The sequence below is a fragment of the Eleginops maclovinus genome, chromosome 10 (assembly GCF_036324505.1).
Source record: "Eleginops maclovinus isolate JMC-PN-2008 ecotype Puerto Natales chromosome 10, JC_Emac_rtc_rv5, whole genome shotgun sequence".
Classification (NCBI taxonomy): Eukaryota; Metazoa; Chordata; class Actinopteri; order Perciformes; family Eleginopidae; genus Eleginops; species Eleginops maclovinus.
Window position 1 is genome coordinate 2,375,582 of NC_086358.1, and position 27,094 is coordinate 2,402,675.

At 41.2% G+C, this 27,094-nt stretch overlaps 2 protein-coding genes and 1 non-coding gene across 3 annotated transcripts; all 3 read left to right on the plus strand.

Annotated features, from left to right (window-relative positions):
- Positions 1-1,218: 1,218 nt before the first annotated feature.
- Positions 1,219-2,757, plus strand: LOC134871391 (cytochrome c oxidase assembly protein COX19). The gene is made up of 3 exons (XM_063894165.1): positions 1,219-1,425; positions 2,253-2,364; positions 2,468-2,757. The coding sequence occupies exons 1-3, from the start codon at positions 1,344-1,346 to the stop codon at positions 2,559-2,561; spliced, it is 288 nt and encodes a 95-aa protein (XP_063750235.1). The 5' UTR covers positions 1,219-1,343; the 3' UTR covers positions 2,562-2,757.
- Positions 2,758-3,670: 913 nt separating this feature from the next.
- On the plus strand, positions 3,671-8,689 carry LOC134871390 (solute carrier family 2, facilitated glucose transporter member 11-like). The gene has a single exon (XM_063894164.1). The coding sequence runs from the start codon at positions 4,040-4,042 to the stop codon at positions 5,672-5,674; it is 1,635 nt and encodes a 544-aa protein (XP_063750234.1). The 5' UTR covers positions 3,671-4,039; the 3' UTR covers positions 5,675-8,689.
- A 5,970-nt stretch (positions 8,690-14,659) lies between these two features.
- Positions 14,660-14,731, plus strand: trnae-cuc (transfer RNA glutamic acid (anticodon CUC)). Its single transcript has one exon. It is a non-coding gene; the product is annotated as a tRNA-Glu (tRNA).
- Positions 14,732-27,094: the final 12,363 nt, after the last annotated feature.

Sequence of the window (27,094 nt, forward strand, 5' to 3'; positions counted from 1 at the left end):
CTCCATTGCCCATGCTAGCACATCATTAAGTGTTTATAGTATGAATATTACATCTGATGCAGACTCAAGCACAAGTGGAAAGGCATATAATATGAGATTTAAATGTGATAACAGTAATTAAAGTGGAGCAAACTATAATTGTATGTTGTTATTTTGGTACAGCAGTCTATTTTATATCCTATAGAATCACAATGTGTAAGATATTACATCATATTTAAAAGGCCTTACACTATAAAGGACTTTCTTTTCATACACTGTGCAGGATAGTCCTCTGTTTACATACATACCATTTTTTATTATGAGATTGGTTCTATTTATACATCCTTTTTTGTACAGTTCAAATATAATCTTATAAGAGTGAGACATCCAGCGGTGGACTACCAGAACACAATTCATCCTTCTTATCATATGAATATGTCAACCATTATATCCAACAATAGGCTACTGTAATTACACTTATTATGTATTTAACCTCCCCAGTGTTTGTCTAGAACATTGTCTAGAGTAGAATGAATCAGTAATGCACAAGAGGAGAGAGAGACTTACAGGAAGGATATTGATCCGAATTCTTAAAGTGGAACCGAGTTGTTATTATTGTAGGACACTACTTGTATTTTTACAGAAGGGTATTTGATATCCTCGATCATCATGTTGGGTTTTGTTTTAAATACTATTTAATAGACCCTATTGTAAGAGACAGGATGTGTAGGACTGTCCTCTGTCCCTAAATTAAGATAAAATAGGATAAGAATTACTTTATTAATGTCAGACTGGGAAATGTTTGTGTTGCAGCAGTATAAACAATGCAAGTCATTGCACATAATAGAAAATACATTAAAAATAAGAATAACTCATTCTAATGTTTGACCATCTCAACGAAGAAACGGAAATAACAATTATTAAAAATAATAATAATTACAGCCTAGCATTTCTTTAGATACGGGGTTATGTCCCCCAGCTTATACATTTGGTCTATTATTATATGTTGATTTATTTATTAAATATTCCAGAAATAAATAAAATAAAACTAAGACAACCATTACTTTGTCTCAACAAAATGTTTGCAGGATATTGTGCATTTATTAGCAATTTTAAGTAACATAAAATAGTAGTTTTATTGTTATTTTTATTTCATTTTCATTTAATACTTTATTTGTTCTGGTAGCGAGTGTTTGCTTCTTTAAGGACTTAATCGAAAACCGATCAGCGATGCGATCCCATCGACTACTACTGTCTGCAGAGAAGAACCATGACGTCATATTCGCGAGACAACAGGGTCACTTGCTGATTTTACAGAAAGCTTCAAAAATCTCTGTTCAAAAAGCGTTTTAAACACTTAAAAAATGTCTACTGCGATGAATTTCGGGTCGAAGAGTTTCAAACCTCGGGCTCCGGATAAAGGCTCGTTTCCTCTGGATCATTTCGGTGAGAAAACACACGAAATGTCCTGTTAACCTGGGTTAAATAACACTTTAAATTCTGTATGCACTCAGGGCTGAGTCTTAAATCTAAGCAGACATACAGTAGTTACATTTTACTCTGAATAAACAATGCATTCATCTGGAGGTTAATGCATAAAGCTAAAGGCTAATCTATGCTACTGCAAATACGTGTCTTTAGTGTATATCTATATATTTGTGAAGCTTAGTGAGACTGTGAATACTCAATTTATTCAATATCTTCGTTATATAGTTTAGTATTTAGATACCCGAGGGATATATGTCCTTTCTAATGTGAATTTTGGAAATACGTTCTGCTAATTTATTTGTATTGTTATCTTCTTCTTATCTTTTAAATATGTGTAGCTCGTGTAATGGTTTACAAACACCCCGACAAAGTAATTTCCCAATTTGGGATGAATATAACACCTATCTATCTAAAATTGGAGGATGAAACCCTCTTTATTTTGTGACACATGGACATGCAAATCCTCTGCATTTAACCCATCCTTATACTAGGAGCAGTGGGCATGAGTTTAGATTGTTTTAAGAGCAATGAGTTTCTAACCACAGTTGATGAAGGTCGACACAGTGCAAGCTTGGAGAAATAGCCATTAGTACCACCAAATATTAATGCTCCTTGGAAAAAATCCTCCTAAAATTGATCACTTTAGGAGGCAGTAAGAAGCAGAAGACACAACAAGACAGTAGAGAAGAAAAACATGGCAGAATAGAAACAGACACATTAAACGTAATTTAACGTGAAGTAAATGTGACGACAAGCTTCACTCTGAATGTGCTTTATTGTTTCAGGAGAGTGTAAAATCTTCAAGGAGACGTTTATGAAATGCCTGAGAGACAACAGCTTCGACAACGCCAAGTGCCGACTGCAGTCCAAAGATTACCTCGAGTGCCGCATGGAAAAGTGAGAAACCTTATTAAATCATACACCTTTTTACATCCTTATACCTCATTAAAATCAAACAAAATGTAGGTTCCCTTTTTGAACAAGACCTTGTGTTTTCCAGTCAGCTGATGGCAAAGGAGCCTATGGAGAAACTGGGCTTCAAAGACCTGATGGAACCCCCTCCCAGCCAAGCAGACGGAGACACAAAACCATGACCTGCTGCAGCTTCATATCGGACTATATGCTGTTGATAAGATGAAAAACAAGTCCTGCAAAAGCGTATTAAAGACTGCTGTGAGCGTGAGGCTGAGAATAATTTAAGCCTGCAAGAGGAGATGCTGGGTTTGCTTTGTTTTTACTTCTGTGTACATAAGATATCATGTATAATATATAGAGATGCTGTTTTGGCAGTCAAATAAATCTTTTGTATTAAAACTACTTTGTGACTCGAGCATTAATGACCAGAATGGCGACATCTGCTGGTTATATGTTGGTATTGCATCTGCATGTATGGATTTAGTTTAAGATGAAACAGTTAGAACTGCTTTTATTTTCGTCACACAAGGACCAAAAGTAGTCATTGTTTGATTGGTCCATTTCAGAATAATATCTCTGATATGTTTTATAATGATTGATCATTAAAGTGTTCTCAGAGCTGGTAAAGGTGCAGCTAGTTTGAATGGCTTTGTATACTGCAGGGTAGCTGCTGGATTTACTGCAGGTGAACTAAAGTCTGATTTAAGGGAGATTATATTTACCATCATTCATCCTAATCTGCCTAGCAACTAAAGATATTAAATACATGTAGAGGAGTAGAAGTACACACTCACATAAAAATGAAAGTAAAGTACAAATACCTCAATTTTGTACTTAAGCTTATAATGTTAATTACTTTCACATGCACGTCTTTAAAACTAAACTACTGTCCTTATTGTACCTCAGACGTTTTTGTGTTGCTATTTATTGCTGTACATATACAGTATTTAGAGTACATAAAACATTGTACGTCCTTACCAATGATTAAAACAATATAGCAGCACTTTTCAAAAAGATTATGAATAAAAAGGCAATCAACACTAATTTGAACAAATATTTAACCTGAAATATGAAACGGTATTTTTTCTCTTTCATAGATGTATTTAATTTATTAATTTTTGTATTACTTTATATATTTACCCGGATGTTTACACAATCCATGATATTCATATTTGCTTGTCAGTCGCAGAGAGATCACGTTGTGTTTAGCGTGGCTGTGAGCCAATCAAAACGCTGAACGCACATAGGCAGAAGGAGGAATTGATTCCCCGTACTCAGACTGTCAGGCTACTGTTTCACTTTTAGCTCGCTGTGTTGCCACTTTCATCTGTTTAATGTGAAATATGTATAGATAAGCGCTATCCCTGGCTGTAATATAGTATATAATCATCCAGTTGGCTGGGTGGTGCAATATTCGTGATTTTATTGGCGCGCTCGTGCGGAATGGGAATCGCCTGAGAGGTTAAACGAGGTAAACAAAAACGGTGTAATGACACGTTTTGCCTTTAGGAAATGTAGACAGTTATATTGGATACAGATTACCAAACCCATCTAAATGGCATGCATGTTAAATAATAAGGTTATACATTAAGCTGGAGCTAACTGTGCTTATAAGAGACGGCAGGATCCACACTTTTGTGTCTGTTCCTGGACAACCATGCCTCAGATGGACTCCCAAGGTGAGCCAGAAAAAAACAGCAGACCCTCAGGTGGTGGTGGAGCCAGGATCCTCGCTTTGACTATTTGCTCTGCAGCCATTGGAGGCACCTTCCAGTACGGCTACAACATCTCCATCATCAACGCTCCCACCAGCTACATCCAGACCTTCATCAATGACACCTACATGGAGCGATGGGGCACCAGCTTGGACGGTCCTCAGCTCACCTTGGTGTGGACCATCATTGTTTCAGCCTTCCCCCTCGGAGGGTGGCTCGGAGCCCTGCTCGCCGGGCCTCTCTCAGTGCGTTTCGGCAGGAAGAACTCGCTGCTTCTGAACAACAGTTTTATGTTCGCCGGTGCCATCCTCGTGCTCACGTCCAGGGCGGCGAAGTCCTTCGAGATGATCATCTTCGCTCGCTTTCTGGTTGGGATGAACTCGGGTGTCAGCATGAACGTTCAGCCTATGTACTTTGGAGAAAGTGCCCCGAAACATCTCCGGGGCGCCGTGGCTTTCTCCTCTGCTGTTTTCACCGCATTCGGGATCTTCCTGGGTCAGGTTGTTGGACTCACTGAGGTTCTGGGTGCACAGCATCTTTGGCCCTATTTGCTAGCTAGTAACGCTTTCCCAGGGTTGCTTCAGCTCCTTACCTTACCCTGGTTTCCAGAAAGCCCCAGGTACCTTCTCATCGACCGGGGAGACAAGGAAGCTTGTGTCAAGGCGCTCGGGAGGCTTCGTGGTGGGGTAGCTCCCATCTCGGAGGTGGAGGAGATGCTTCAGGAGCAGGAGCAGCAAAAATCTGCAGCCTTGAACTCTGGATCATCTGCCAACAAGACACCTTGGACTCTGTTTAAAGATAAAGACCTGCGCTCCCAGCTCAGGACAGTCATGGCTGCCAGTAGCGCCATGATGCTCTGCGGCAACGACTCCATCTACTTCTACGCTTACTACATCTTCCTCGCAGCGGGGATCCCTGCACAGAAAATCCAATACATCACCATCGGCACCGGGGCGTCCGAGTTTACCGCCTCTATCCTGAGCAACCTGCTGATCGAGCGTGTGGGACGACGGTACCTTCTCATCGGAGGGTACAGTCTTATGTCTTTCTGGACTGTGGTCTTCACTGTGGCTCTGAACCTCCAGAGTCGAGGGGTGACTGGCATGGCGTACCTCAGCATGGTGTGCGTGTTCTGCTACATCCTCAGTTTTGGTCTTGGGCCTGCTGGGGTCACGGGGATCCTACCGGCCGAGATCTTTGACCAATCTGCTCGCCCGGCAGCGTACATGGTAGCCGGGTCGTTCATGTGGATCAGCTTGTTTCTGGTGGGAATGCTGTTCCCGTTCATCGTCAAAGGCTTGGGGGACTTCTGCTTCCTGCCCTTCTTGGTCGTGTGTGTGTCCTCCGCTGTGTTTCTGGGACTCACCTTACCAGAGACTAAAGGGAAGACGCTGGCGGAGATCACCGCAGAGTTTGATAGAAGGAATGGAAAGAAGAAAGAGTATTCAGACATACAGATGGACGAGCAAATCAAGGAGCAGTACCAGCTGGGTAAAGCCGCCTCTATCACAAACCTTATGCTGGATCCTGACACCAAACCTGACCTGGAGATTATACAACCTGAAGTGAATGTGTAAAAGAAATGCCTATGTATGCTGTTTTTATTATGTGGTAAGTCCTGCCCAGCTCCAGCAGAAGTACAATAGAGTCAAAGTAATATATAGTCATTTGTATATGAATTACTAACCCAATGTTGTGTTGAATTCTTGGGGAAATTATAGCTTTTTCTCGCAAGTAAGGAACCAAAAATGGAGAGATGATTTGGAGTTAATGGATGCTGCCTTTTATAAACAACAGAACTGTACTGAAACATGTGTTTACAAACCCTTACACAACTTATGCAGTATAGTATAAGTCTACATATTCGGTCATATGTTCACTAACTCACACTGTCATTGAACGCTTAATATTTACATCACTTCAGACTGCATGGACAGCCTGTTTATGTCTAATATAAAGTAAGGTTTGAGTCAAAATGCAGATGTTTGGCCAGTCGAGCGACATATAATTGGATTTAGTTTTTCTAAATCCAATTATATTATGACGTTTTTTTTTATCCCACGTTGTGTGGAAGCTTGAGAGAAAAAGAACATTTCCTTTGCAGGCAACACAAAGCAAAGATATGAATAGTCATTTTAAGGCTTTTGTTATTGATGCTCTCTGTTAATTATCTACAGAATGGACGCTCTTTAGCAGCCAGACAGTATGACCGTACGATTAATAATTGCCTTACAAAAGGGGTGCGTACTGTTCTACATACATATCCGTTCAATCTCCAGTGAGAGTAGCACCATAGGACTGCTGTAGTTCACTTTTAAATCCGTCCCTGCTCCATTTCATTCAGTCAGTTAAATATCAGTGTGATTAAAGGAGAACACAACCTAAAATATGTTGCTACCATGGTTTAGAAAAGTCCAATCAATATGTGTGAGAAAGTCGCTCTCAAAGCCAGAAACCAGAGGAATGAGCCTGTTTGTATGGACCTACAGGATGCCTTATCTATTTATACCCAAATAAATAATATTTATAATTGATATGGTCCGCTTAAACTCAGAAAATTCCCTCTCCTATTTCTTCTATAACATATTTCCCAACTTTAAACCAATATTGTCGGACTGTCTTGGATGAAAAATTGATGTAGTTCTGTTTTAACATGTCAAATTAAAGCCAAATTATACACATTTTAACCTTAAAATGATCATTATAGGGTCCCAAAAACCTTCCTGCATCTTCAAAAAAAAGTGATTGCACGAAGATTATACTCCTCAGACGTAGCAGCACATTCACACTCTCTGAAACTCTGTGAAGGTCTTAACAGTAGACTGGGCAATCGTTTTGAATTGCACGTGTTAAAGGATTACCTTCTAATTCAACACTTCTGCACGGGGCAGATAACAGTGCTTGTTTTGTTTGAATGTAATCTGATTATAAACTCTGTTTGTGGGCATGTTTATCCAGCCAGTGAACCATGATTGTGTTATTTAACTGTTCAGTGAACCATACGGGAATTGAGTGGTGCAGGAATTAAGTTTTAAACCCAGTGATTAGTTAGCATTTTACAACTTCTGGGATCCCTTCGTCTGAATGCTTTTTAATTTGTTTTTGAAGAGATTTTGTTGAACGTCTTAAAATATGGTGGATTTAAAAACAGCGGCTGCTATGAAGTGCCTAAATGAGACGACTAAACGTCATCAAGCAACATTAGCCGCCTTTAGCTTAGCGGTGGCTACGTGAAGTCATGTGACCGTGCTGTAGTTTCTTTATAGCCCAACATTAGCCGCCTTTAGCTTAGCGGTGGCTACTTGAAGTCATGTGACCGTGCTGTAGTTCCTTTATAGCCCAACATTAGCCTCCTTTAGCTTAGCTGTGGCTACTTGAAGTCATGTGACCGTGCTGTAGTTCCTTTATAGCCCAACATTAGCTGCCTTCAGCTTAGCGGTGGCTACTTGAAGTCATGTGACCGTGCTGTAGTTCCTTTATAGCCCAACATTAGCCTCCTTTAACTTAGCGGTGGTGACGTGAAGTCATGTGACCATGCTGTAGTTCCTTTATAGCCCAACATTAGCTGCCTTCAGCTTAGCGGTGGCTACTTGAAGTCATGTGACCATGCTGTAGTTCCTTTATAGCCCAACATTAGCCTCCTTTAGCTTAGCGGTGGTGAGGTGAAGTCATGTGACCGTGCTGTAGTTCTTTTGTAGCCCAACATTATTATTTTTTTACTTCTAGCAATTGCCTTTAGTCCTACATATACTTAAAAGTGGTGTTAATATGTGAATATTATCCTGAAGTTTCATAAAGGTGCGCCACAGATCTTATTTTATGCAAAAATCCTGAATCCAATCGAAAAATCCCATTGGATTTTTATCGAGGGATAACTTCTGGGTCAACTTAGAAAAATACATCATTTCTGCACCACTCTCGGGACTGAAAGCCTCTTTAATTTATATGTGTGACCTCTTTGTTATTTATGCATCAACTGGAATGTATGTAAACCAGCTGGAATCCCACCCCATGTAGGTTTCCCACTGCCTATACCAGCATGACTCCATTGAACCACCTCATGTAATGTTTTCTGTGTGTTCCTCATGCACTGTATTTATGATCGCAGCTCTGCAGACAGCCAGTAGATGTCCCCATTGGCTCTATGTATCCTCTGCTTTCCTTCAAACATGAAGCTGTAAATATGGGAACGACTGACAGATGTAACACCCAGGGTAAAAGATGACACTTTTAAATCAACAGCTGTCATCCCAATGCCCTTGCAAGCCTTCTGTTGACCATCTGTCTGCGTGTTCCCTTCTTCACGTTATTTTTTCCGAAGAAGCAGATATTTATTATTTTATATTTGCCAAAGATATGTTTTTATAAATCAAATGTTTTTCTTGCTGGATTTTAAAGGGAAAACCCACTGCTGTATGTGACACGTTTGCACTGACTGTACGAGATATTTGTAATTGTATGACGCCGTGTTTCCAAAGCATGACAAACCTCAAAGCTTTACTTTGAAGGAATATATATTTTGCACATTGGAACTATTTATTAAATGACAAATACTACTGTGTACAACCATAAAGCTCAAGTGCTGACCTACAGTGTTGTCTTCGATTAGTTTAACCGCTCTTTTTAATTACATTTAATCACATTAGTTGGTTCTCTTGCACTTTAATCTATCCTCACCCTCCTGTTGAAACCGTTAGCTGTTGATTTATGGGGGGGGGGGGGAGCACATCTCCCTCTGAAGTAAGGGTCAGGTTTAAGTGTGCTGTTTTCATTGGACTCCATTACATCACCTCAGCATAATTGAGTCTCCTGGCTGTTTGAAATGCTACTAGACAACAGGGAAAGGGTATTTATATTATAGTGTGCGCCCTGACAAGTGTATGTTTTGGTGTGTGCATGACTCACACTTGCAGTAAGAATACTAGACTTGCGAGAAACAGAATATTTTTGCTCTTTCTCGCCTGCAAAAAAATCCATCGGTGCTATCTAAAGCAAGCTGCTAAAAATACCGTTGGTTGAAAGATCCAGAGATAAAAGCAGTCAGAGGATATTATTTACTGGAAAAGGCGGTCCATGCACTCCATAGATACAGTAGGTCTTGTCCTGAGAGACAACGAGCGTATAAACACCCATAAAACACATTTTTAACACTGATTTCTGCCACTGATTCAGCTCCTTTGTGTTTATCATAGGAGTTTTATACGCTCTTTAAGGGCAGCCAGGGTTTCACATAGCAGGGCCAACAATGACTCAACATGACATTTATTACCTACACTTCTTTGTTTTTATGTAAGGGAAACTCTAATCCCACTGGGGGACTGGGACTCACTTTGAGGTACAGCTTTGGGAATCACAGTTATTTGATTTCTTGCAGAGGGTTAGAAGAGAAGGTCATTTTCCCTTTAGAGTGGTATGGTTACACATGGAGCTAGACAAAGGATGTACTGTAAGTCTGTAATGGCCAGCTGTGTCATGCAAAGGGCATGCATGTTTGTATGCAAGGCGTAATGCGTTACCTCACAAACAAATTTACAATTAGTGCAATAACACTTGGAGATACAAACTCAGAACAACAAGACACCTGCAGATACATTAGCTTCAACTGCATTAGTTTCAAATGAGCAAAACCCTTTTTTACGTACTTAAATATTGCTCTTTTTCTGTCTGCATGTGTTCGGTTTAATGGACATGGAGCAGGCGAAGAAGATATGTAGACTTTCAGCTGTCCTGATATATACTGGGAGTTTTTTTCTACCATTATTGAGCTAGGATAGCAAACGGCATTATTAGCACTGGTAAATACATGTCATTTCAATGGATATTAGCCTAGCATTAATACTCTAAAAGAGATAGCAGCTAGTGTGCCTAACTTTGTCTATCTGGATGTATTACAATAAAATAAATGAATCAGCAAGTCTAAAGCTAAGCAGATATAGAATTATAGCTTTCAAACGTGCTAATATTTTATGCTAGCTGCCAAAAAGACCAGCTACATGTAGCGTTTCAATGCTAGCCCTATAACGCTATTGTTAATTTCCTTAAATCTTAATTCACTAGGTCAACTGGTTTATTTATAAGCAGTTTAAAGATTATTTTAGCTAAAGTGTTTGATAAAGTGTAAGCTCAACAGCTAAATGTGAATGACATCCATTTTGTTTTAGCATTTTGGTGACCTGAGCTAACATTTTAGCGCCTTTAACAGCCCACAGCTCGACTCTGTTTTCCATTACACATACTTTCTCGCAGTTGCTCATTTACTCCCACACTCTACAGTAAATTGCAGTGTGTGTCTTTGATAGACAGCCTCAGTGTGTGTGTGTGTGTGTGTGTGTGTGTGTGTGTGTGTGTGTGTGTGTGTGTGTGTGTGTGTGTGTGTGTGTGTGTGTGTGTGTGTGTGTGTGTGTGTGTGTGTGTGTGCAGGTCTTACTACCGGGCTGGCTGCAGTCCGTTGGGATTCCTCCTGATTGACACACTGTGAGTGTCTGAGCCAATAGTAACTTCACTCCAAAACACCGTGTGCTTCTTTGAATGTCACTTCCTATCAGTGAACTTCACCAGCCAGAGACTCTCTTGGAGTTGAAATAGGACATTGGACGTTGACATTTTGACATTTCAGTCGGACTTTAGCCAAGGCTCTGTCATTTCTATTAAAGATAGCGGACAAAAGTGTATAATGTTCAAAAGGCTCACAAGGTCTTGGCAAAGATCATCAGACAGAAATCCTTTTTTATCTAAAATATGTTTAAAAAATGTAAATAAATTGTTAAAAATAAAGTGTGTATTGTACATAAGCTGTGGCATTGCATAACAGTTGCTAATGTCCTTATTTTACATTAATACAAAATAAATAAAATACATATTAAAACAAATAAAATCAAGAACAGATCCATTAAAAAATATACAAGAAGCAGAATTTAAAAAAGGCATTTCAAGCAGTCAGAAAAATCATATTAAATACAAATAAATGAAGTGTATTTTCCATTTACAGTTACTTAAATCCATGCACAATTCTTGGGTGTATGTATATAGATCTGTGTGTGTTACTGAATGTCCTATATATTGTCTTTACTGTGTGTATAAAGGCTGCTATTCACCCATTACATCCAATATGACACATATCTACTAACAGAGACAATAAAACCTACCTTATGTTTGACAAACACTTGATCTGCGGCTCATGCTCTCACCATATTAGAGATGCATCACATGCAGCTTTTTAAGGTGTTTTTGATGTGTGTGATCAAAGAGATGCACACTTTTTCTCTCCTCTTTTCAACTCCCAAGTGGCGCTTCGGGTCTCATTCTGCTTTTTCTTCCTCAGTTGACAAGAAGAGCGCTGCTTACCTTTAATGTGCACCTCCTGTTAGTGTCTATGAAGACATGAGAGGAGGTTGCCAGGCACCTGAGAGAGTATGAGAGAGGCAAAATGAGCTGATTACAGAAAACAATATCAGATGCTATTGTCTGCCCGCCTCCCGGGTGTTGTATATCCGCGCCCACACCCGTATGCCATGGACAGGAAGAGTGTGCATCAAAAAAGCAACAAAAAAGGCTGATGGTGCCGTTATGGAGCAGAGAATGGGGCACAGCGGACCTGAAGGAAAGCATCATCATCACTGGATATGTGAGGATAACGTGGAGAAACATTAAACTTACTAAACAGCTTAGGAATCAAACTTTATTCATATAGCACTTTTCATTCACAAAGGTAACTCAAAGTGCGTCACGAACCAAACATACAGACAGTTTACTTGTGGAAGTGAGGGAGTGCCGTCATCCTTCAACAAGAAGGTTGTGGGTTCGATCCCAGCCCGGGTCAGTCAACCTGTCGATGTGTCCTCGGGCAAGATACTGAACCCTGAGTAGCTCCTGACGGCCAGCAGTGTGTGAGTGTGTGTGAGTGTAAGCTTCCCTAGAGCAAGTGGTGCTGCTCTGCATGAATGAAGTGTGAATGTGTGAATGACTCGTAGTGTGGGAAGCTTTGAGGGGTCCTGATAAAGAGATATAGTCCATTTATAAAAAGAAATGCAATTTAGTAGACTAACAGACTAACTTGTTTTAATTAATTAAGATACTGCTGCTTGATATCTTAACCTCTAATTACATGCCTTTCATTTATTAATGTAATTGCGTTTTGTATGATTAAAATGAAATACATAATATAATTTTGGCTTCTAAGAAGAACTAGTAGTACAGAAAAATGAAAATTCTCAAAATTGTACTTCAGTAAAGTAATTGAGTACATGCACTTCACCCCATCCCACCTCTGCCTGTAGTTGAATACTTTGCAGATGCTTACTCACTCTAACAACATGACAAACACCAGAGGGGGGGTTGGGGGGTGGGGGGATGTCCAGCGTTAAGAGACATGATTGATGCAGCGCAGTCATGGAAAGAGCATTTATTCCACGACGCTGCAGCTCAGGGCTGCCCCCATGTGGGTTCCTCAGGATATCATGACACGATGATGAAGAAAAATCTGCTCATCTGTCGTCCCCCCCCCCCCCCCCCCCCTCGCTGAGAGAAAATGCATTTAGCAGTAAATGAGAGCTAATGGGACAATAATGAGGCAGCAGAAAAATCGAACAGCAGAATGTCATCCAATGTGGACGGAGCTGTCATCAGCTCGAGAGAGGTGTTAGCTGGGGGGTCGAAATGTGTTGGAATTGCCAATATGGAGGGGGTTTATGTGATGGAGAGTAGTTATCTAGTGGTATTTTGAAGGCCAAGGAGCATTTCATGGCTAACGTTGGTCTATAAAGCAACTACAGCACGGTCACATGACTTCACATCTCCACCGCTAAGCTAAAGGCCGCTAATGTTGGGCTATAAAGGAACTACAGCACGGTCACATGACTTCACGTCTCCACCGCTAAGCTAAAGGAGGCTAATGTTGGGCTATAAAGGAACTACAGCACGGTCACATGACCTCACGTCACCACCGCTAAGCTAAAGGCGGCTAATGTTGGGCTATAAAAGAACTACAGCACGGTCACATGACCTCACGTCACGTATTTATCCTGCACTGTCAGACATATTAAACTCAAAGAAAATAGGATATATAAAAAACACGTGCTCCTTTACATACCTTACTCTGATTGGCTAGTTTGTATTGTCCTTGTTGGTAGGACAATATTAAACTGGCAGATCTGATTAAAAGGGAAAGGAGCTACATGGTGTTCAGCATCATATTGGTGAAGGGGTATTGAGACTTATTTCTGACAGCAGCTGTCAAATAATATTTTAGTCTTCAGTACAAGGGCATTTTTCAACGTGAAGCCAAGGTTTTCTCACAAAGATCTTTTTCTAATCTCTTATTCTGTGTCGGGAAACATAAGTCTCACCAGAAATTGAATCATTACTTTCATAGACACAATCATCCTGCACCATCACCATCTCCATCACAGAAAATGATCCTCAATGAGTGGCCTAATGAACGGGATGGATGGTGTTGGTTTAGTATTCAATGCAGAACCTTGGCAATGTTTCTTACCGATGGGAATCTCTCACCAGCCGAAGCAACAGGAATAATTTCCTATTTCATCTCTTAATCTCAACCAGCTGCGATACAGATGAGTTCATACTCAGGGTCTTGGCAGCCTCGTGTTTATAAGGAGACAGAGGAATAATATCATTGTGTGTTGAACAATTGTGGGCACCAAGACAAAAATTAAGCAGGTATCGAAAGTATCGAGGCAATTTAAGGAAAGGCAAACAGAACCACATGTTGCACACCACACGAACACAACAACAGAAAACCAGGCCTTAAATACAAGCGAGCTAATGAGGGGATGAAGTGCAAGTGTTGCCAAGCTAATGGGGAACAGGGGAAACTCATAAGGCCAGGAGAGACGATCAAAGAGTCAGGAAAACCACACAAAGACAGGAAGTAAAACCAGATAATGAATCAGAAAACCTCCAAATTTAAACAATAGATAACTAAAAACTAGGGTCATGAAAGAAATGGTAGAAATAAGACATTTGTCATTGGGATTTAACCCCCCCCCCCCCCCCAAAGGTCCATATACACACTCTTTCTGCACCACCAACTTTACTCTTCCTCTGATTGCAATACCCTGACCTTACTCTCTATGCTTAAACCTAAGCGTTCCCACCAACAGAAGCAAGAAAACCCACCAATCACAGGCAGTACGTTTAGGAATGTTGGCCTTGGAACAATCGCTGTTTGATTCAAGGTAAAGTTTCCAATTAGCCAACACTCGAAAAATCACTCTCAGCCCTAAGCTCTCCCTCTGATTATCATACCCTGACATTCATACCCTAACGAGTAATACTCTTTTTGCCTAAACCTAACCTTTTCAACCACTAAAGGGAATTATACCGGCCAAAAACAGGCTGTAATTTGGGGGATATTGGCCTTTGGAACAATTGGCTATGTGGTTTTTGGTCACTGTTCCTCTTAGCACACAGCCCATTGTTCCAAAGGCCTTTAGACCCTATAATACACACTCTCCCAGCTACAGACACCCCTATTCTTCCCCTGATTGGCATACCCTGACATTCTTACCCTAGCAAGTAATACTCTTTATGCCTAAACCTAATCCCTGGTGGTCTAGTGGTTAGGATTCGGCGCTCTCACCGCCGCGGCCCGGGTTCGATTCCCGGTCAGGGAACACTTCCTTTGTCCAGCAGTGGCTCAGTCAGTAGGGGCTTGGATTGGGAATTGTAGGGTCGCCGGTTCAAGTCCCCGAACAGACTTGAAAATATGGAAGGTGGACTGCTACTTGGAGAGGTCCCAGTTCACCTCCTAGGCCCTGCTGTGGTGCCCTTGAGCAAGGCACCAGGACACCTCCAATCCCCCCTCCCCATTGCTGCACGATAGCTGCCCACTGCTCCTAGTACTAGGATGGGTTAAATGCAGAGGACCAATTTCACTGTGTGTGCTTTTTCTCTCATTGGCGTACCCGAGTAATATTCATACTCTGCCCTAATCCATTTGCCTAACATTAACAGATCAAACCATCAAAGACAACAAGTCCCGCCCATCTGGTCCGCCATATAAGCTGAGGGTCTATTTTCAGAGTTCTTTGGTATAATTGGTGTTTTGAATTTCCAGTCAAACATATGTTCAATTACATAGCATTTCATTTAGCCGATGCTTTTATGCAAAGTGTCTGACCATAAGTGCACTCAACCATGAACATACAAACTCAACACAGAAAGACTCCTGCACATAGAAACATAGTAAGTGCTACACATGAACGTCATACCCAACTCGTCCCCTCTAAGTGTTCAGCTGTATAAGGAAGCCTCGGAAGTCAAGGTTTTCTGACGTCAATGTATATGTTTCCTTCCGACGTATCTATCTTCTTGTCATTCTTAACCCTTTCTGATGTCAGTTTCTCAACATATAATCTCTCTGACTTTCATTCCTTCTATCTTAGTCAACATGACAACATCCGACTGATACTTCAACCTTTATTATTTTCGATTAAAATAAAGGCAAACCCTAAAAACGAATGTACTTGTCGGAGCTCAAAACACAATATATACCAACATAAAATAAATGAGAGAAAGAAAGTCGTCATGTTTAATTAACTACTCAAAATTCATCTATAACTTTGAGGCACGATTTATTTTCACCATGACTACATTACTTATTATAGCCTGGTTGTCAAATCCCTGTATTGCATCGTGCAGCTCTGATTGTGTTATACATATGAAATAATCAAATCTAAGCAATTTAACTCATCAGAAGGAGGAGGACATGTGTAGGCATGTGCAATAGCTAATCAGTGGTCATTAAGAGGGAAACCAACATGTTTTAATGGGCAAATGGTTTCTTTTTAATACTTAGTGTCTTCAGGCTGAAGAAGTTTCGATTAGTTTTCTAGCTCTGAAGACTCACTGCAATCCCTTTAATAGATAACGAGGGGAGAGCTAAGAAGATGTCAATTAAAAACGTGTATTACTTGTTATGAACCATTGAGATGACTTCACGTCACCACCGCTAAGCTAAAGGCGGCTAACGTTGGGCTATAAAGGAACTACAGCACGGTCACATGACTTCACGTCACCACCGCTAAGCTAAAGGAGGCTAATGTTGGGCTATATAGGAACTACAGCACGGCCACATGACTTCACGTCACCACCGCTAAGCTAAAGGCGGCTAACGTTGGGCTATAAAGGAACTACAGCACGGTCACATGACTTCACGTCACCACCGCTAAGCTAAAGGCGGCTAACGTTGGGCTATAAAGGAACTACAGCACGGTCACATGACTTCACGTCACCACCGCTAAGCTAAAGGCGGCTAACGTTGGGCTATAAAGGAACTACAGCACACGGTCACATGACTTCACGTCACCACCGCTAAGCTAAAGGAGGCTAATGTTGGGCTATAAAGGAACTACAGCACGGTCACATGACTTCACGTCACCACCGCTAAGCTAAAGGCGGCTAATGTTGGGCATGAGTCATATATCATATAAAGCCTGCCCGGATACTGCACACATGTTTTGGACATTCACTAAAGCGACAGATGCTCTCGTTATTCTCTGAAGAGTCTAAACCCAGACCATTGATCTTCTCATCTAACTGACATCACTGACAAAGAAGCATAATTGCTGAAATGTCAACTAAAAAGAAAAAAGAATATTCCTTTAAAGGCCGTTGCGCTGGAAAATGTTGGTTGTCATGGTTACGGACACATGCATGTCTCACTGAAGCCCAATTTTTGGGGATTGATAAGCTGCAATGTGACAAAAAAAACACACACCCCTGATTCTTCCTGATTCTCCAGCATTAAAGATGTGTTGTAAAAGGATATTAATGAGGCCCTATTGTGCTTTTGGGGTATTTACTATATCCTGTAGTGTGTTAAATAGGTTTAGTGCATGTAAATGGCTAAAAATCCCTGTGTTTCCTCCGGAGGGAGTGTCTGATGCCATAAATACAATGGGACACACTTTGATAACATAAAAACCTTTCTTGCACACATACAGGAGTTGATGGGTTGGTAGCACTCACTCTAATTAAAAAATATTCAACATGAAGTGACCGTGACTCCTTTAGTCATGAAAAGACTGCTCACAAAAACACAAAATGAACGGGGAGTTTTGTTCAAGGTGTCGTCTAAGGCTAACAAGTGATCTCAGTGGGAAACAAGCTAATTAAAAAACTGTTTGTTGCTATGGCAAACCCCTTGTGTCCTCTAAATGTTGACTTTTCAGAAAGCCTGGTTTCACAGTTTTCGTTTCATCTAATGAGAAATAAAGCATTTTCTTTATTTGTTTTCCTTTTTTATTTTTCCATCCAGGTCTTTGTCAGCTCTTCTAAAGCACACGTTGCTTTTTTGTTCCCCTTACCCTCACTGCCTGCACTCAGACAATGTTTTGTTTAAATGTACCTTAATTTAACCAATTGAATGTGGTTTTATGCTTAAAATGACAGTTTCCAAAACATGTTCCTGGCTGAAGTTCTGCATGATTCAGTTTTTTAAACTCACTAATTTGGATCAGCTATTTCCCTCAAAATGCATGGAAACTTTTAACTCATTTCTAAAGTTTTAGCTATTTCACAGTTTTCAAGTGCAAACCAACTAAAGAAATGCAAAATGTTTAGCCAATTCCTAATTTTTGCCTCCTTTTTAGCAGGTTTTTAGCTACTTCACATTTTTTATAGTGCATGAAAAGCAAAGCCGTCTGCTGCTTTGGTTGTTATTGCCCTCGTGTCATCCCCCCTGCCCAGTCACCAGCCATCTGTCCCCACTACCATGGGTTTTGCATAAACACTGATCTCATGTGCCGAGTCATTCTGCATCTTTTTAAATCATTTATCTTGCACAAACCTCCAGACATGGGGAGAAAAAGGTGCAACAAGCAAGTCAGGCTGGGGGGAAAAGACTACGAGGAAAGAGTAATGGGGGAATGAAAGTAACGACTATGGAAGACTGGTTGAAAAATGAGCCTGTCCTGTTGGGCGGCGAAGTAGAAAACAGGCAGAGGATGGTACAGGTGGTGGGAGGGGGCGAGTCCTGGGATGAGTCACCAGAAAGCCCTTCGTTATCTCTGATCTGCAATGTCATCCCTTAGCTGCGCTGTAGAGGCAGTTAGAAATTGGATAAAAATGATGGGAAAGGGAATCCGTTTTTTATGCACAGAAAAAAGCACCAGCTGTCAGGGAGTAGTAGATCTGAAAATAAGGATGAGCAAAATGATTCTGTGCTGCAAAACAAACCCAATGGAGCAGGAAAGGACACAAAAAAAATCTAATCACAGTGTCTGAGAATGACTTTAACTCCTAATAATGGGAAACACTATTACAAATGTGCGGGTAATTAGGTAGAATGACCAATTACCTGCATTTGTGAGGTGAGTCAGGGACCCTTGTGGGAGGTAATTGCAACAAATGGCTTTTAGCCTCGAAAAGCCTAATCAGCGACATGGATCCTGCAGACAGAGCTACACATCTGTCACATGTTAGCTTATTCACACCGTACTCAACACAACCTGGCACATAGGGAGGAAATGCAAAAGATCAGGTTATAACAAGCTCTTGTATGAAGGCTATCAAACATTTAAAATTAGCTGGGAGACAAACTGATAGTGAATGAGCCACTGATAGTGAAGCATGAATTAAGCAGCTGATATCTGAAGTATAATGTCCATATTGTGGTCTATAAAGGAACTACAGCACGGTCACATGACTTCACGTCACCACCGCTAAGCTAAAGGCGGCTAATGTTGGGCTATAAAGGAACTACAGCACGGTCACATGACTTCACGTCACCACCGCTAAGCTAAAGGCGGCTAATGTTGGGCTATAAAGGAACTACAGCACGGTCACATGACTTCACGTCACCACCGCTAAGCTAAAGGCGGCTAATGTTGGGCTATAAAGGAACTACAGCACGGTCACATGACTTCACGTCACCACCGCTAAGCTAAAGGAGGCTAATGTTGGGCTATAAAGGAACTACAGGACGGTCACATGACTTCACGTCACCACCGCTAAGCTAAAGGAGGCTAATGTTGGGCTATAAAGGAACTACAGGACGGTCACATGACTTCACGTCACCACCGCTAAGCTAAAGGCGGCTAATATTGGGCTTTAAAGGAACTACAGCACGGTCACATGACTTCACGTCACCACCGCTAAGCTAAAGGAGGCTAATGTTGGGCTATAAAGGAACTACAGCACGGTCACATGACTTCACGTCACCACCGCTAAGCTAAAGGCGGCTAATGTTGGGCTATAAAGGAACTACAGCACGGTCACATGACTTCACGTCACCACCGCTAAGCTAAAGGCGGCTAATGTTGGGCTATAAAGGAACTACAGCACGGTCACATGACTTCACGTCACCACCGCTAAGCTAAAGGCGGCTAATGTTGGGCTATAAAGGAACTACAGCACGGTCACATGACTTCACGTCTCCACCGCTAAGCTAAAGGAGGCTAATGTTGGGCTATAAAGGAACTACAGCACGGTCACATGACTTCACGTCACCACCGCTAAGCTAAAGGAGGCTAATGTTGGGCTATAAAGGAACTACAGGACGGTCACATGACTTCACGTCACCACCGCTAAGCTAAAGGAGGCTAATGTTGGGCTATAAAGGAACTACAGGACGGTCACATGACTTCACGTCACCACCGCTAAGCTAAAGGCGGCTAATATTGGGCTTTAAAGGAACTACAGCACGGTCACATGACTTCACGTCACCACCGCTAAGCTAAAGGAGGCTAATGTTGGGCTATAAAGGAACTACAGCACGGTCACATGACTTCACGTCACCACCGCTAAGCTAAAGGAGGCTAATGTTGGGCTATAAAGGAACTACAGCACGGTCACATGACTTCACGTCACCACCGCTAAGCTAAAGGAGGCTAATGTTGGGCTATAAAGGAACTACAGGACGGTCACATGACTTCACGTCACCACCGCTAAGCTAAAGGAGGCTAATGTTGGGCTATAAAGGAACTACAGCACGGTCACATGACTTCACGTCACCACCGCTAAGCTAAAGGAGGCTAATGTTGGGCTATAAGGGAACTACAGCACGGTCACATGACTTCACGTCACCACCGCTAAGCTAAAGGAGGCTAATGTTGGGCTATAAAGGAACTACAGCACGGTCACATGACTTCACATAGCCACCACTAAGCTAAAGGCGGCTAATGCTGGGCATTATTAGGTTTAGTTGTGTCATTTAGACACCAGTGGGGTATTTAATTATATATTTCATGTTGTAGAATAACAATCTCTTCAGCTTGTGTTAACCTCAGACCTTATTTCAGGCTAACAACCAACAACACAGACAGTAAGTGGTAAAGGGAAGATGCAAAGGCAGGGAACAGGGATGGCACCACCAACCTCTGATTACTCCAATTAGTGGCTGACCACTGTTCCTCTTGGAGAGACTTTATTTCAGGCACTTAACGATTATTGAAAAGCAACTCCCATGTGTTTTGAGCTCTATGTCTTCTGCTGCTGTGAGGACACTCAGCTGGGTTCTGTTTGGTTTCCTTTTTCATCAACAACACAACAGCTTCCAAACAGTGCATGATACAGTAATGACATTGTCCTTTGGGCCCAATTTTTTTTAACAAATATTGCAAAACAATAAAAGAAAAAATGATCTAAAACAACAACTTAAATAATATAATAAATAAAACAACAACAAAACGAAAGAAATCCTCGTCCTTTCCAGCAATTTATCATTTTCCAATTATTTTTTTCCTCCATTTGTCAATTCTTAAATATTAATGAACCTTTAGAAACGTTTTAATTGGGAAAATAGATTAAAAGTCATTTATTTGCTTATTTTTAAGCATTAATAAATAAAGCTTTTATTCAGTATTAAGGAAAAAAGCAAGAAATGCATCTTTAAATATGGAATAAATTTTAATTCTTAAAATGTGCAGGATATGTCACATTACATACACATATTCATACTGGGCAGTATTAGTGTTTCTCCACACAGAACACATACTCCACCGCTCCGTTCCTTCTTTCTGATGTCATGCTGTCTGAAGATAAAAAAGAAATACACTTTGCAACAACGCAATGTAGTGGTCAGACAACCCTAATGGAAGCTTTCATCTTACAAAACACATTTCCAGGAAGCATGGCCTTTAACTACAAAGGTTGCTGTTTCATTAATTTTTTAAGCCAATACATTTTTTGCTTTTCACCATCAAAGCACGCTATAAAAAAACAACATTTGACTTATAGTGCTATCAAAGCTGTCCATTGTTTTGCTTCATTGTTCACATAAATGTCACTGGAAGCCTTCGAATGGAGCAGATATTGCTTGTGAAATGGCTTCAGAACAGATAAAAATATATGACCTCCTGAGAAACAAATAACTTTGAGTTAAAGGTCAGGAATTGTTTTGCTCAGATCTGTCGTCAATGTGTCTAAAAACGGTGCTTTTTTTTTGCTGGATAGAGCAAAGACATCATGAAATGTCTCACCTGCTGCTGCACGTTCCTAATGCACGTACACACACATGCACACACAAACACACACACACACACACACACACACACACACACACACACACACACACACACACACACACACACACACACACACACACACACACACACACACACACACACACACACACACACACACACACACACACACAGCACGACACAGTCCACGGTTAATTTCACACCTTCATAATACATTAGAGTGAGGAGTTAAACAAAGGTTACATTGGTATATATGCAGCTGTTTTTCCCTCCTCCTTCTCTAATGTCATCCTCTTTCCTTCTGACACGCATGCACAGAAGAACCGCTGAGATGAATTATTCACGACTTCTGGAGTGTCATGAATAATGGGAAACAGCTGCATGTATCTGTTCACCTCTGTTTACTTTCTCACAGTGAAAATGTGCAGACAAATATTTTCCTGTGACGAAGAAGCAGAACATTTGTCCATCAGCTTGTCAGAAATGAGTCATGTCTCTCTGCTGATGGTCGCAACGTTTTAGAGCTGCACAATTATTCCAGATCTGACTGAAGCCGTAATATGGACGAGTGCAGTATCCAAAATACCACAACAGAGCCGGCCAGCTAACCAATCAGAGCAGACTGGGCTCTGGTTTCAGACAGAGGGTGAAAAGAAGTGCTGCAGCACAGGCAGTATGACAAAAATAAAGAGCTTTCTGAACATTAAAACATGGAGACATGTCCCAGGAGAGACACAGAATACTGATATACACCTGAACATCAGCAGGAGAGGACTCTTTAAAGTAGAGACACTACATACTGATATACACCTGAACATCAGCAGGAGAGGACTCTTTAAAGTAGAGACTCTACATACAGATATACACCTGAACATCAGCAGGAGAGGACTCTTTAAAGTAGAGACACTACATACTGATATACACCTGAACATCAGCAGGAGAGGACTCTTTAAAGTAGAGACACTACATACTGATATACACCTGAACATCAGCAGGAGAGGACTCTTTAAAGTAGAGACACTACATACTGATATACACCTGAACATCAGCAGGAGAGGACTCTTTAAAGTAGAGACTCTACATACTGATATACACCTGAACATCAGCAGGAGAGGACTCTTTAAAGTAGAGACACTATATACTGATATACACCTGAACATCAGCAGGAGAGGACTCTTTAAAGTAGAGACACTACATACTGATATACACCTGAACATCAGCAGGAGAGGACTCTTTAAAGTAGAGACTCTACATACTGATATACACCTGAACATCAGCAGGAGAGGACTCTTTAAAGTAGAGACGCTACATACTGATATACACCTGAACATCAGCAGGAGAGGACTCTTTAAAGTAGAGACTCTACATACTGATATACACCTGAACATCAGCAGGAGAGGACTCTTTAAAGTAGAGACACTACATACTGATATACACCTGAACATCAGCAGGAGAGGACTCTTTAAAGTAGAGACTCTACATACTGATATACACCTGAACATCAGCAGGAGAGGACTCTTTAAAGTAGAGACTCTACATACAGATATACACCTGAACATCAGCAGGAGAGTACTCTTTAAAGTAGAGACTCTACATACTGATATACACCTGAACATCAGCAGGAGAGGACTCTTTAAAGTAGAGACACTATATACTGATATACACCTGAACATCAGCAGGAGAGGACTCTTTAAAGTAGAGACACTACATACTGATATACACCTGAACATCAGCAGGAGAGGACTCTTTAAAGTAGAGACGCTGCATACTGATATACACCTGAACATCAGCAGGAGAGGACTCTTTAAAGTAGAGACAGTACATACTGATATACACCTGAACATCAGCAGGAGAGGACTCTTTAAAGTAGAGACTCTACATACTGATATACACCTGAACATCAGCAGGAGAGGACTCTTTAAAGTAGAGACTCTACATACTGATATACACCTGAACATCAGCAGGAGAGGACTCTTTAAAGTAGAGACACTACATACTGATATACACCTGAACATCAGCAGGAGAGGACTCTTTAAAGTAGAGACACTACATACTGATACACACCTGAACATCAGCAGGAGAGGACTCTTTAAAGTAGAGACACTACATACTGATACACACCTGAACATCAGCAGGAGAGGACTCTTTAAAGTAGAGACGCTACATACTGATACACACCTGAACATCAGCAGGAGAGGACTCTTTAAAGTAGAGACACTACATACTGATATACACCTGAACATCAGCAGGAGAGGACTCTTTAAAGTAGAGACACTACATACTGATATACACCTGAACATCAGCAGGAGAGGACTCTTTAAAGTAGAGACACTACATACTGATATACACCTGAACATCAGCAGGAGAGGACTCTTTAAAGTAGAGACTCTACATACTGATATACACCTGAACATCAGCAGGAGAGGACTCTTTAAAGTAGAGACACTACATACTGATATACACCTGAACATCAGCAGGAGAGGACTCTTTAAAGTAGAGACTCTACATACTGATATACACCTGAACATCAGCAGGAGAGGACTCTTTAAAGTAGAGACACTACATACTGATATACACCTGAACATCAGCAGGAGAGGACTCTTTAAAGTAGAGACACTACATACTGATATACACCTGAACATCAGCAGGAGAGGACTCTTTAAAGTAGAGACACTACATACTGATATACACCTGAACATCAGCAGGAGAGGACTCTTTAAAGTAGAGACTCTACATACTGATATACACCTGAACATCAGCAGGAGAGGACTCTTTAAAGTAGAGACACTACATACTGATATACAGCTGAACATCAGCAGGAGAAAGAGCAGAATATGTCCTCTTCAAATAGGTATTTTAACCTCAAACCAAAAATAAATGCTGTTCCTGTGGTGCTATTTATCCATCCGGATTGATTTGGAGTGAGTTGTCCGTATCAGCTGTAAACAAGTCTGTCTTCTTTCAAATGTAATGGAGCTGGTTGGCACTCAGGTTGTGTTGCTCAAACAACAAACACAAACAGCAATGTCTCGTTCCACAAATCATTTAGGAATCATTTTCTTTCAACCAAACTACCTCCATCTTCACGCCGAAAAGGAAGCAGGCATCGGATGACAGAGTCTTGATTACTGGAGACATTGCTGTTGAGATTTAACACCGTGTTTGTCTGTGTGTCACAATACCTCAGGCTTGTGACACAATCAAGTCTGTAATCCTTCTTTTCCTGATTAAAATGTGGGGTTAATCTAAAGGCCCTCAAGACTAAATGTAGTCACCAGATGTCCTCACAACTACAGTCATACAAACCTGTTTGTACATGTCTCTCCAGATGTGCGTTGATTGCGTTTTGTGCAACCCGTACCACTCATGAACAAGAGGGTAGGAAGAGAGAGAGAGAAAGAAAGGGGGGAGATATAGGGGAGTGATGATGCTTGAGAGGGGTGTAGATGATGGAGAGAGGAGCAGTCTGAAGAGATGCAGAGCCCGGCTGAATACACATCCGTCTCACTGACAAGGAGGTGTGATTACCAACAGCAGCTGCTTTATCGCTCAATTCAATTCAAACAGCACGACCATAATGACATATGGTGATGCCAAACGACTGTTCATTTGGCCTTGTTGGGTTTACTTATGTCATGTTTAGTTAGTGATCAGGTATATATGTTTCACGTCTGGTTTATAATCCATGTTATCGTCACTTCTGTCTTGTCTTGTTTTTTGTTGCACTTCCTGCTTGATTTTGTACTTCCTTCTCCTTTCAGAGGCCTTGACTTCCTCCCCTTGTGTGTTTTCTTGCCAGTGTGATTGCCCTTAATTATTGCCATCTGTGTCCAATTAACCCTTCCATATATATTCCCTGTCTCCACTTGGGGGCCAGTTCTTCCAGTTTCATGTCGATCGAGTTCTTGATAATGGAAAACAGTTCAACATTAGCCGTTAGCTCGTCCATTGTTAGCCAGGGATCTTACGTTGCCCGGACGGAGACACGGCTTACATCTAATTTTCTCCATACATCTGGACCCAGCTGTCCTTCTTCGTCTCTTGGGTTTACCCAGCATCCTGTGTGTCCTTTCCTGATTACAACAGGTATATCCGATGTTCTGATTACTATGCTAGCCAGCTTTAGCACGATTAGCTTCTCCCTAACCAACAGTTGCTGAGAGGATGCAAATAGCAGCAACTCAGCGGCAAAATAACCCAACAAAATCTCTCTCTACAAGAAAGGTAGAGGAGTCACAGCTTACTATGTTACTAATAGAAGTGACTAGCAGTACAAATAACCAGTAAGATTAAAAAAGAAAAGAAAGAAAGCTCAAAATTCGACAATAGTACAAATCTAGCAGGAGAAGCTGCAACAGGCTGCATGCACGGTTGGCTAGACCATCTGTGTGTGTGGGGCAAATGTTAAATGCCACTTAAACCAGTTTTGTAAACACCACACAATGAGTCACAATTAGGAAAATAGTCCATTAACCAGTACACAGGTCCCTTTGAGCACAAACGACTGAGCAGTGAAAAGAGATGTGAGTCAACAAGTGTAATAAAAACCACATGAAAAGGTTTCAACGTGTCAACACCTTACTGTGAGCCACCACCCACACACCTCCTCACCGTTCAGAAAGGCGATCCTTCCCTGCACTGCTTTGTGGAAGCCACTTGAGGAAACTCAAAGGAGGAGGCAGTGGGAGGTGAGGAGGCAGGAGCATCATCAGCCACTTGTGAGGACCAGATTGCAAAGAAGCATTGGTGTATAGTTACTGGAAAAAAGTGGGAAGTCCTTAAACAAAAACCAGTGTCATGTGGCTGGGTAAACCGAAGATATACTTGATTTTGTCTACAATTTCTGCACAACGACTGCCTCATGTATCCTACATTTGGAGCATTAACAAACAATGCATAGGTGTGGTTTAAAAGCAAGTTTATCTCACCCTAATCAGCTGACTTTATGCATGATTTCCTGCCTTTCAAACTGCAGATATAGTCGCTTTTATCTATGCATTTGCATGATGACTGCCTCATGTATCCTGGGTTTAAATCAAAGTATATCTCCTACCTTTGAGGTAAAACCAGCTCTACACTAAGAAACAAAACCTCCATCAAACTATGGATGATGCTGCAGGAACTCTATTGATTATTCGTGTCTTTCTTTAAACTTGCAACCAAAATCTATACGCTTCGATTGCATAACCAAAGCTCTGAAACCAAGTTTCACAGGCAGCTTGTCCACAGATCTTGCTCACACTCTGTGTATGGAGGCTCCATCTGACACATATGCTGGCCAGGCAGACGAGGACCGGCGTGGTAATGACTTGATGTTAATTCACACCTCGCTGTGGGCGGACTACCGAGGAGATTTCCCCCCCGCAGCACAAGACCATGTAGATCGAGTGCGGTTGCAGAAAGTGAAGGGCGCTTCATGACCCTCAAAGAAACGAGAAGATTGCTTTCTACCTGAGTGTTTTTCTATATATTTTGAAAGCAATCTCCTTTCACCACCTTCCTAGTCGGCACACAAACTGTTAATAAGCTAATTTGCCGGAGAGATAACAACCT

Coding starts and splice junctions, on each gene's coding strand:
- LOC134871391 (XM_063894165.1), top strand. CDS start 1,344: ATGTCTACTGCGATGAATTTCGGGTCGAAGAGTTTCAAACCTCGGGCT. Junction 1,426..2,252: donor GTTTCCTCTGGATCATTTCG/GTGAGAAAACAC, acceptor TTATTGTTTCAG/GAGAGTGTAAAATCTTCAAG. Junction 2,365..2,467: donor CTCGAGTGCCGCATGGAAAA/GTGAGAAACCTT, acceptor TGTGTTTTCCAG/TCAGCTGATGGCAAAGGAGC.
- LOC134871390 (XM_063894164.1), top strand. CDS start 4,040: ATGCCTCAGATGGACTCCCAAGGTGAGCCAGAAAAAAACAGCAGACCC.